The 11,596-nt window shown below is 43.0% G+C and overlaps 1 protein-coding gene across 1 annotated transcript in view; it reads left to right on the top strand.

Moving 5' to 3' along the window:
- The first annotated feature begins 212 nt into the window (after nt 1-212).
- Nucleotides 213-11,596, top strand: part of map3k5 (mitogen-activated protein kinase kinase kinase 5) — a 64,178-nt gene continuing 52,794 nt past the window's right edge. Inside the window, exon 1 of the mRNA XM_023415053.2 lies at nt 213-1,268. Within this exon, the coding sequence (XP_023270821.1) occupies nt 833-1,268 (436 nt within the window). The 5' untranslated portion in view covers nt 213-832. The remainder of the gene's footprint in view (nt 1,269-11,596) is intronic.

The raw sequence follows: 11,596 nt of genomic DNA, 5'->3' as shown, positions 1-11,596 counted from the left end.
TCCTTTCTTTCATTTTCTGGCAGCCCGTTTGTGGTATCAGCTGATAAATTAGTCACATAATTATTTCTAATTTTGAGTAACTGGTTGGACAGCCGTTTGGAGAAATTGAATACTGCTGAATGAGCAACTTGTTTGTGATGTTTTCAGTGTACTGCTCCTTTTCCTGAGATACACAACACCACATATGGTCGCCGTGTCTCCGCCCAGTTACCCCAGACTCCCGCTGTTGTTTCTCCGCCCAGTGCGTGAGTGTGGACTGGGAGATAACAGTGGAAACTGGGCAGGGTCTTGCCTGCACATGAAAGCAGCTTCGACGCGTGCACGGTCCAGTTTATCTCTAGAGAACATGGCGAGCCTTTGCGCAGCTGCGAGACTTTTAACTGCGCTCAACTTCGACTCGGTGTGACATCGGTGATTCCTGTGGGCGTTGCTGCGCAGACACACCGGCGTTGTTGTAAGCTACAACTTTGGGAAGTGTGTGGATTTGTTGTGAGAGCTGAGAAGGAATGCGCGGATTTGGTGGCTTTTCCTCTTGTTGTTTCTCCCCTCGGAACCGCGTCGTGACTCCAGCCAATCTGCAGTGTCCATCTGCTTTGTCGAGTGTTTTTGTGAGCGTGCAATCGTCAGCGAACATGCAGCACGATGTGGAGCTGCACCCCTGCCTCTAACAGACTGTTTACCTGTGTTGAAACGGAGCAAGGTCGCACGTCTTGCCTGTGCAGAGGCTCCATGGGAAACCGCCGCGCGTAACGCCGGCTCTCCATGGAGGACTGGTGGAGAAGCCGCTCATCACAATCCACACTTTAACACAGTAAGTGACACTTGAAACAAGATGAGTCAAGACCAGGACGGGATATCCTTACCGGTGCCTTGCTTTAGCGCTTGTCCCGGCATAGAGAGCCTCCGCGGTGAGAGCACCAGCAGCAGTAGCGGTGGGGGAGGTGGAGGTGGCGGTGCCTCCGGGATCCCCGCAGCGGGGAGTTTCTGGCAGGACTCGGTGATCGGAAGCGGGGTGCTCAGCCCCACCGCAGGAAGCTGCCCGATGGACGGCGGAGGCTTGCTGTCCACAGGGAAGTCGTGCAAAAACAGGCCGGTGACGGTGGCCTATGTGGTGAACGGAGAGGCGAGCCAGCAGAATAACGCGGAGAGCATGGCTCTGCAGTGTCTGAAGGACGCCTGCGACACGGTGGGCAGCAAGCTGGAGACCGTGAACTTCAGTAAACTGGACTTTGGGGAGACCACGGTGCTGGACCGCTTCTACAACGCAGGTGAGTCCCCACCACCCTGCCTTAATACAGATCAATCCTCTAAATGCATTTCATAGGATTTAACCTAATCTTGACTCCATTATAATGATTAAACTGGAAGATCAATAGTCCTCAGTGACAGCCAGTCACCCCTGAAGTGCATTACTTCATCTTGGCATGTGGTAGAACCATGCTTACTTCTCTCCCAAACTAGTTTCAGGGGTCAAAGGTTACCACCTGTGTTCCTGGAAACAGTTTGCCTGCAGGACAGGTTGCTCTGTGCACCATATACACATCACCTCAGCTCTGCATGTCAGGACTTGCGCCTGCAGCCTTCATGTCACACTTATTTCCACACTGTATTGGACAAAGTTGGAACACACCAAGCAAAAAAAAAGTATAATTTGGGGTTGTTTAATTTGCTCCACAAATGTGGGGGTGATTGTTATATTTTCCCCCCACACATAGTTTCCCCCTTCCATTGTGCGCCTCCAGTGTTGTGCTGGAGTGTCATGGGTTGAGCCATGAGGCTGGACTTTCCACTGGAATCTACGAGCAGAGAAACAAACTTGAACCCTCAGACTGAAGCACTTTCCCTGCTTTTATTCATACTGTATGTGAAGTACTTGGCTCCTAATCCTACTGGAAATGTTCAGTTGCATAATAAGCACCGAAGAAGAAAAAAAAAAAAAAATCATTGTTTGGAAAGCAGACCTTTCAGGGGCTGTGGTCAAATAGAAAGCAGCTGTAATGTACAGAGCTGAAGGAGCCAGAAACAGCAGCCACTGTTTGCATTTACCTCAGATATTTGGTATCAGGATTTGTTCAGCAGATATCGCAGATGCCTGTGACTGCCACTGCAAACGAGCAACGCCTCAGCAAAATACCAAAGTGCAAGTGTCAAGGATGCAGCTATATTGGTTTCATCAAACTTTGATGGGGCCACATCTCACACCTCATCCAAATATAACCATTTCTTCTCACTTTATTAGCGCACGGATAAAAACCGTGACGACTTTAGCTGAGAAGAGATTTCATCTGAAGTACAAGCGTGCATGAAAATGTGAAACCTTGTGGTCAAGATTGTTGTTAAAAGGCATCAAAAGGAGTTTTCAACAAGAAGGACAAGTTTAAGAACGTAAACTGTTCCTGAATAAGTGAGAGAACAACGTTACAGGACACAGCAGCAGAAATAAGGACGTAATGTACCAGGAAGACGTCAGCATCCAGGTTGGAACCAGACTAAAACTGGTTGGAGTGAAGAGTCAGTTATGAACAATTATTGTTTCAACAGCTTTATAATGACTCATATCTCAACATTTACCTGCTTATTGAAATACAGCCGCGGAAATCCTGTTGAGTCAATTTCATTATCAGTACTCTGATAATCTCACAAAGAGCTCCGGAAGAAATGAACGTTGAAATCCTATTCAAAGAGTAACTTAAACATTTGGTGTATTCTACACATCTTGGACAACTTTGACTTAGTTATCCCACTTTTAACACTAACTCTTAAATGTTTTTAATAACCAGAAAATTACCTTTGTAAGTGTCCCGGCCCAAAGACAACAGCAGCACATGATGAGAAGCACATTACTGAGGTTTCCTGTTTATGCATGACGACATCATTCATTATCATTTTTACTCCTTACCTGAAAATTCAGTCGAAGATGCATTGGAGATAGAGTGAAACCAGGTTTTAATACCTCCTCAATCAAGAAATAATGTCAAAAATATGTTTCTAATGCAAAAAGTTTTTGTTTTACCCTCATCAAAGATTAAAATGCCTTCCTGGTCAGAACATACCGGTGAAACCAGACAGTTGTAAAGTGCCTGTTCGACACATGACAGGCTTGTTGTTTGTCATAACATCACATTATTGGTTGTACAAACACATCAAGTTCTCCTTTTTTTTCCATCTGGTTGTCTTCCTCTGAACTACTGTGGAATTTACTCATAATCCACATGGGAGGCTGGAAAGGAATTTTCCCAGAAACACGCTGTTGTATCTATTCAAACACAAACTACTTTATCCTCTTCCTGCACAAGTGTGTGTGTGTGTAGCAGATACGAAGGCCAGACAACAAAAACCTTTAAACAATGAGCTCAGAGCTGGACTGGAAGCTGGTGCATGCCTGTTGCTGTGGAAAGATGATTTGCCAGATTCAAATACAGCGAGAGGCTGCTGGTATCTGTCCTTAAATGCCGGCCTCACATGACACAGCACAAAGAGGGCATTTGGCTGAGAGATGGCAGAGGCCGATAGTCAAGCCTTCGGGCCGTGATGCACAGGATACGTTAGGGAAATATATAGATGCAAACTTTTGCCTACAGTAATTTTTCATCAGAGGTTTTTCTTTTTTTTTCTTGGAAGCACAGCTGTTGATCACAGACTCTGTTCCTTCAGCTCTCAGAGCTGACAGTCGAATCGATCAGCTGTTTGAACTTGTTGCTCCGGTGTGTCACTCACAGTGTGATCACATGTTATTGACTGATACGCATCAACAGTGATGTTAGAAAATAAAGCGGATGACCTACATGCTGCGGCAGTCCGACGTAAAGATATATTCAGTGTCAAACGCAGCAACACAGTGAGTCTTTATGGCAGCGAGTGGTTGCTTCCAGTGGAACTACATTTTTTTTTCTAGGTCATAAAAAAAAAAAAAAAAGCAGAAGCCAAAATCAATAAACTAAAAAGCATCTGTCATAGCTGCTGGTTCGCTCCTCCATCAGTATGAATCATTGATATAATTTATGTCGTCTAAACTGTACAATCCTAAAGTTTGTTGACCACTGAGCACACATTCAGTGGCTGGGCAAAGGTCAAAGTGCATGATGGTTTGTGTTTGTTGAAAAGAGCCCAATAATTCTGGATTGATAATCACATCTCATATTTTGGAGAGTCAGCCAAGCCAATCAGCACTGAGACTATTGATGGGGATATAATCTAATGACGACACTCTCAGAGAATAATTAAACATATCCAAACAAATATGGCAACAAATATTGATGCATCATAGACTGTATATTGGAAAATATGTCTGACGTAAAGAACAGCTCTTAAATCAGAGCCACACTTCGTACTGCGGCATTTGTTCAGAGGTGTTCTTGCAGTTTCTTCCTACCAGTTTTAGAAAATGATTCTCCCTCGGCTCAGCTTGTACTTGAGACACAGAGTCGGGAGGACTCAGCGCTCTCAGTTGTTTCTGCCTCGATCATCTTGATGGAGGATCAGGTGAAAGCGGCTAAGAGGGTTGGATTGACGGCAGTGAATCGCTCAAGCAGGAATATAGCTCAGTATGTTTTTCAAATGACTACATCAATGATTACTTCAATTGACATAATAATTGCCGAGCTAACTGCTCCTAGCCACCTGGTAACGCAGCTTGTGTGTGGACTGAAAACAAGATGGAGTGGACAGATGCATCAGCCGAGGATTGTTTAGGTCAATATAACCACTCTCCTGAAAGAAGATAACACAAGGGCAAATCATACTGAGGCGTATTTGACATGCTGATGCTGCTACAAACACATTCAAAGTTAGGTTAGAGGCGAATTATTTGTTTCTCTTCTTGGATAATAGAATATATTTAATTCAGATGTGAAATAAATTTGTGATGAGGTGCTGGCTAATGCTCGAGATTTCCTAATGACATATGTTTGAATGGAATTTCTACAGTGGATCACATGCGCTGTTGCACCTTTCTCAGCGGGTTTGCCGTTGGGTCATGGCTGTGGTATGTGGAGCTTTATCTCTCCAGTCGATCATTATGTTGCGTTACTGTGTCATTTGCAGGGAGCACAATGGGTTTTTTTTTTTAACAATTCATTGCGCGCACTCAGAGAGCAGCATTGCCTCGGTCTGAGTGTTTGCTTACCTCTTGTTTTGCACTGAGAGCTGGAGTCTGCCACTCAGCGCTCTGCCAGCAGCACTGACACAACTCAAATTGTTTTCAGGCTGTCTCACTTGTGTTTTCGCTTTGTTGTAATATTGAGAAGGTCTGAGAGGAGCGTGTTGTTGAAAACTCTCTAGTCGCAAGCTAGAAAATATTTTTGAAAGCATGTCAGCCACTAAACCCTCACTGGTATATCTTTCAATTTTCCTTTTGTATTGTGCAGTTTATTTCTCCTTTATTTCCCCATTGCATTTAGCTTTCAGGGTTGTAAGCCATTATCATATCGATATGGGGGAAAAGCTCTCCTCCCGTTAACCGTAATGCTAACTGTCATTTAGCTTCGTAGCTCATTTGGTAATAAGTCCACATAGTTTAGTCATTTATACCATGGATTTCTGCCTGAGAACCGTCTGCGAACCGTCCTCTTCCGTGACGCAGTTTATGCTCTGACAGGAGGATTAAATAAAATAAAAGGGGATGGAGAAACAGAGCTAAGGAGACACGGTAGCTTCCTAAATTTTGGAGTTATTGGTGAATGTTGAAAATTCATGGGTCAATTCAAGTTCACCAAAGTTGAACTTGATGCACAAGGATTTCCTTTTCCCTGAAAGTGGATTGTGATATTGTGAATTTTACAGAAAAGGCAAATTTTCTACCAAGGTCTCTATATTAAATTTGCTGTTAGTTGTTGCCTCCTTGCTTTGGTTAGACATGTTTTCTAATAAGTGAAACGCATTAAAATCTAAACTGTGGACCCAAAGGTGGTGAGGTGTCCAGTGTCAACATCGCCAGGGGCCTCGGCTGACGGCGTCTTGTTGAGAGCGTCCAGGGATTCGCCAGCATAAGACTGTACACTCAGCTTCCCGACAGAGAGGCCACGCTGCTCTGAAATCCCATCAGCTGGCCCTCCGCTAAGTTGTTTATCCTCCCTTCTGTTTACTCTGCATGCTTTGCTGCCACTCAGGGGTTAGAGAGCACAAGGTCAGAAGGAATTAGCCCACAGGCCACTCGCTGGCGTCTGGGGAAGAGTGACCTCATTTCGGCGGGAAAGGTAGCTGCAGACGGAACCTCAAGTGCATGTCGGTGAGGGAAAGACTTTTCTTTCTTTTTTTTTTCGTGATGTTACATGCTGATATTTCTCAACAGGAAGTAAAGTTTGGACTCAAAATCGGAAGCGGAGAATCAGTTCTTCATCATTCATTATTGTTGTGAAATCCGTGTTACATGGCGATTTGCCGGCAATGACACACCAAAGATCACTGTCATCACTCCAGGTTTTTTTGCTTTGACATCTTTGCATGTTCTTCAGACTAATAAGACTCATCCCCAGTGTCCCTCTGCACAGTATTTCAATATCAAAGAGTCTGTTAAAAGGGTATTTTTCATATATACACAGACCGTGTTGTAAGTGCACTATACTCTTGGATAAACCCCGGGCTAAATCTCTTAAGTGCTCCTCAGAAAAATGACAGGAGGTGGAGAGGCGGTGTATCAGAGCTGCCTTTCAGGTCTTATCAGGGGTTCATTTGAGGTAAAAGGCAGCAGGAGTCTGTAGCCAGCGTCTTTAGAAACCAGTGGGGAGTGAGAGGGGAACTGACTCATATCAATTTTAGTATGGTGGTAAGGCAGCAGGAAGTAGTGAATGGGTTTTGTTGCCACAAAGATCTGTAGGATTATTGTCAATACATAATGCGTTTTCTAGTCCAATCATAAAAGTGTAGCAGGGGAAGCAGGGATAAGAGCGCAACTCCTTCTCAGTCAGAAAAACTGTTACTACACCGTTGTTTTCTTCTCCTACATACATATAAAACACGCCGCTGAATGCATCAAGTTCTCAAACACTCTTTGCATTTACATGCACTTGACAGAGTCAAACAAGATTGTAACAGTTGTCAGTTAACAGAGGTGTGTCTCTCATCTGTCTTTACACTTGCTCCTCTCTCTTCCAGCATGCAGCTCTTGTCTGGCTTGTGTCTGTGTTGTGATTCTGCACATGCACCACAAAGGTCACAGAGTCAAGTACAAACTCTTGTGTTTGCATGGGTGCTCGTGGGAATGAGAAAAATCCTTTTTAGGGCGGCAGCAGAAAAAACGGTTTTGTTTTACAATAAACACAAGTTATAGAGAGAGTGTGTGTGTGTGTTGTTTTAAAAAGATACTGTAGGCCGCCACACACCTCTCTTGACATTAACCCAACCTTCTAACATACTGGGTGAATTCTGGTTATTTTGCGCAAGTTACTGGTTATTTACTGCAATAAAGTTATCTTTAATGTAAATATATTAAAACTTTGGAAAGTAAGAAGCTATTTATACATTTTGCTATTGCCAGATAGCCAATGTTAGCATTAACATCTGTTTACTTACCAGTCTAGAAGAAACATTGTGAGTTCAGCATCCATATTCATTCCTTGTGTGTCTTCCTCTACTGAAGTTAGCATGCTAACCAGCTAGCCCTGGCCTGTCTCGTCATTTTCCGATAGCAACTCACTGTAGCCTCCAATCAGACGTAGCGGTGCTCAGAGGGCGTATTATAACCTCTTGTCTTGTAAACGTAATGATGGCCAACGCTTGTGTCTAGCAATCACCACCACCCGCTCCCAGCAAGAAATCTTGCATGTTAGCACAAAGTAAAGCTGAAGCTGATGGGAATGTTTTGCAGATATTTGATCATCATAAACCAAAGTATTGGACAGAAATATGTCAATTAAGGGGCGATCCATGCAATATGTGTTGTGACATTTCATTTAAAATCACAAATGTGCATCTCATGGTGGCAGTAGAGGAAATGTCAGAAGATCACGACACTCTGTCGGCTTTATCACGGGGAGCCATGAATGTCTGTCTTCAAATTTTATGCCAATCCATCAGGTAGATGTTGATATTTTTGACTGGATAAGTGAAAAGTAAAAAGTCAGGGTAGCATTCACCATCATTCGGTAGTTTCTTAGATATTTCAGTCTGGATCAAAGGTATTACCGTCCCGGGAGAAATATCACTAACTGAAAATCTGTAGAGAATCCTTCAAAATCACCGTAGGCAAATTCAACAATTGGTCTAAAAATACCAAGATATCCCCTAAGGAGATTTTTATGTGATGTTTCTGCTGATTCACATGGATCTATTCCACTCAGGTGTAATTTTACACTAATTCCTTCCGTGTACAGCTTTATTTCAATGCAGCAGTTTGCAAACAAGTGCAGCTCTTGCTCAATCCTATCATGTGAAATAACTGAGATAAGGTTGAGACATTGTTTACTTGGAATAAAAACAAACCCCTTCTGTTTCAGAGATTTGAGTTTCACTGAAAAAGCAAGCCGTAAATCAAGTAGGCAAGTCGGGGCAACCAGCCCACTAGCACGGGTTGAATTCACATTCTGTTCTCAGCTATTTTCCCCCTCGGGGCCATGGCACTGCAGTTTGTAAAAATCTCTCAGTGTGTGAAAAGACAACAAAGTGGAGCAGAGGTAAAAAAAAAAAAGAAGAAAAGAACCAGTCTGCCAGGAGAGCGGTGCAACTGGCAGCCTGGTCTCATTTCCTGCATCAGTGTTTTTCAGGGTCGTTTCTTTCAAGCACACTTTTGTCTAAAAATAAAGAGAGCATTAATCTCTGTGCTGGGCAGGGCATCCAAATATACTGAATAACCATTGTCTAGTATTTCCCATATTATCCTCTGGGAGAATAGCTATATTTGTAGACAGAAGTGCTCAGTTGAAAGACTTCTATGGTGCTTTTTCTTCCATTCCCATGGTGGTATTTTTGGGAGCTTGCTTCTATGGGCTGTTTATACTTTGCGTGGCTTTTGGGCCTCATGTGTAGCTGAACCTGATTTTGGGATTCATTATAGATGTTTGACCACTTCTAGGGGCAGTTAGAAGTCCGTTGTCTCGTGTGCCCCATGGTGTTTGTTTTGTCCCAGTTTGTATTTGTTGGCCGTTCTTTCCTCTGTTTAATGAAAGTGTGGTGAAGAAGCAGTCGGCGTTGCCAGAAAGCAAATTAAAAACCAAAAAGACAACAATAAAGACGTCATCCCTCGTGAGTGATTGAGTCTCCCCGGGGGACAAACACGCACCACCTCATTGTTACCGGCAGCTGTTGCATCACTAGTTTCGACAACCTTGACATTTCCAGGACAAGCTGATGAGATAATTCATCTTCAAAAAAAGTTTCTGATATACTTTCCAAAGTAAATTACAATTTAATTAAATTTTTGTGTAGAACAACCAGGAGATTATTCTGCTGAGCTGTTTTCAAATCTAGTGGAACAAATTTCAAATCTCAAATATTTTACAGCAAGTCCAAGTCAAGACTCAAGAATTCACAAGCAAACAACAATTTCTGGTTCCAGTAATTTACCAAGTCAAAACAGACAGACAGCTGTTGGCAAGGAGAAGAATGAAGTTTGATGCTGAACTCACAAGACTGACAAGTAAACAGCTGTTAAATCTCCTTCAACATGTCCTTATTTTGTTTCTATCTCGTGCTCTGATCTCATGACAGATGAGGACACGGGTAAGGGGAGGACGCAGTGCGTTCATGTCAAACACAGAGTACACAGTTTATACAGCAGTGGGTAAATACCTCAATCTTAGGCTCCATGGAGACCCTCGTGGACATGGGAAAATGACAAGAATTACAACACATCACACAGACCCTTGCTATTGAAACATCTTCTCCAACACAAGCAGCACAAGAGGTAATCATCATGCAGCTGCCACAAATTGCAGGAACACAACAACCATCCTCTCCTGTTCCTGGAAATTTGGCAGAGACTTTGGACACTACTCGAAGGTTTTTTTTTAAGGGGGAGGAAAAAGACGACTTCTTGAGTGTGGGAAATGGTTTCCAGTGGCGCTTGGAGACAGTCTTTCCACTGTCTCCCGGTGTCCTCGGTGTGGGCCGGGCTCCAGGGAAATCCTCCCACTGCGCTCTGCTCCACTAACACGAGCCTCGCTCCCTCCTTCAGGATTACAGATAAAGGGGGAAATCTGAAGTGCTACGCACTGATGGTTTGACTTACATCTTTTTACAGCAGTTTCCTTGCTGAGTCTTCATGGTTACAGCATCTTATGTGGAGTTGTTATGTAAGTGACTGTGACGAGTGCTTTATTTAATAACAGTACCTGTCCTGTTCCTGCATACTCAGAGTCAAACAGGGGGACTCACAGCTGGCCCCACGGTGACCACTGGAAACACTGCTGCTAATGTAACTGCAGTGCTTTTATTTATTTTCACAAATGTGAAGTGTTGTTAGGCCAAAAAGAGGGCACATACCTGCACATGCAAACATTTAGTCCCTCTCTTGAACTGCTAGGTGAAGCCGGTTACATAAAACAAGGCATTGCACTGTGAGAATGGTAGAGTACTGGCACCGGAAAATAATAAAGGAAAAATAATGAAGTAGTTTTCAGCAAAATTAAACAAGATATGACAAAACACCCGAGATTATAAAAATGCTAAAGTTGATAGTTTCCAGTACAGAGGTATATTTTGGGCTGGTGTGATTTATTTGTTCATGTTTATTGTTTCAGTAATGACATCTCTTAAACAGCCCGTTAAAGAGAAAGTGTGTTACTCTTCTCTAACATGTTTTAGTTGAAATATGCTCCATAACATATCTTGGTGTGGAGAGGTGCTATGAAAGACTCATTGAACAGCCTGGCAAGCCTCGCTCTTCTAACCAATCAGAGACGGCCAAAGTCAGGAGTGGGAGCTCCGGCTCCGGCTGCGACGCTTCTGGTCGAAGTAGCTAAACCAGCTGCTGAAAGACGTCGCTGTGAAAGATCCTGCACCGTGTGATCAGTTTAATGTGCTGCGATCTGGGAGATGTTTGGTGAAGAAAGAGTATTAAAAATATATAGTATTTAAAAAAAAAAAAAGTATTATAAAAAAAAGTCCTCATCCCATTGCATTGTGGGAATTTTAAATATAAAGTCACTTTTTTTTTTTCTTCTTCTGTTATTATGGATAGTGTTGCTACTTTTCTAGAAAGCATTCAGTCAAACTCGAGATTCACTTGCTTGCTTTTTTTACGGAGTTTTCAACCATATCTCACAGTCCTCTTCAGCAAATGAAACTTGATGAAGTGGAAGAAGGTCATGGGATATGGTTAAAAAAGCTCTGGGGAAAAGAAACAATTGAACCTTGAGTTAAGAATACTTAATTGCAGATATTGTTAGTTGCAGGTGTAGAGGTAAACAAACACTCATCACAGTGGGCAATGAAGTTGTTTTGTATTCTGCATTAGCCTGCACAGTGTATAGCTTTAGGGATGCATATTGTAGATGGTGCACACTGTCTCAGTGTTGTTTAGCTGAAGGCTGTGGGGAGCGACTGTTTACATTTCTCAACATCCTACACTCATTAAAATAGATTTCTTTGTGTCCACATGTGTGCTTTCTCTTTGGCTCGGTGCACAGGAGAGAAATAGGCTTTCTGAAATAATCCATACCCA

This window comes from Seriola lalandi, unplaced genomic scaffold (assembly GCF_002814215.2).
Source record: "Seriola lalandi dorsalis isolate HSWRI2012SDOR001 ecotype SW California unplaced genomic scaffold, Sedor1 jcf7180002054544, whole genome shotgun sequence".
In the NCBI taxonomy this organism is placed as follows: domain Eukaryota; kingdom Metazoa; phylum Chordata; class Actinopteri; order Carangiformes; family Carangidae; genus Seriola; species Seriola lalandi.
Note: the sequence above shows the minus strand (reverse complement) of the source record. Positions and strands in the feature narration are given on the sequence as shown.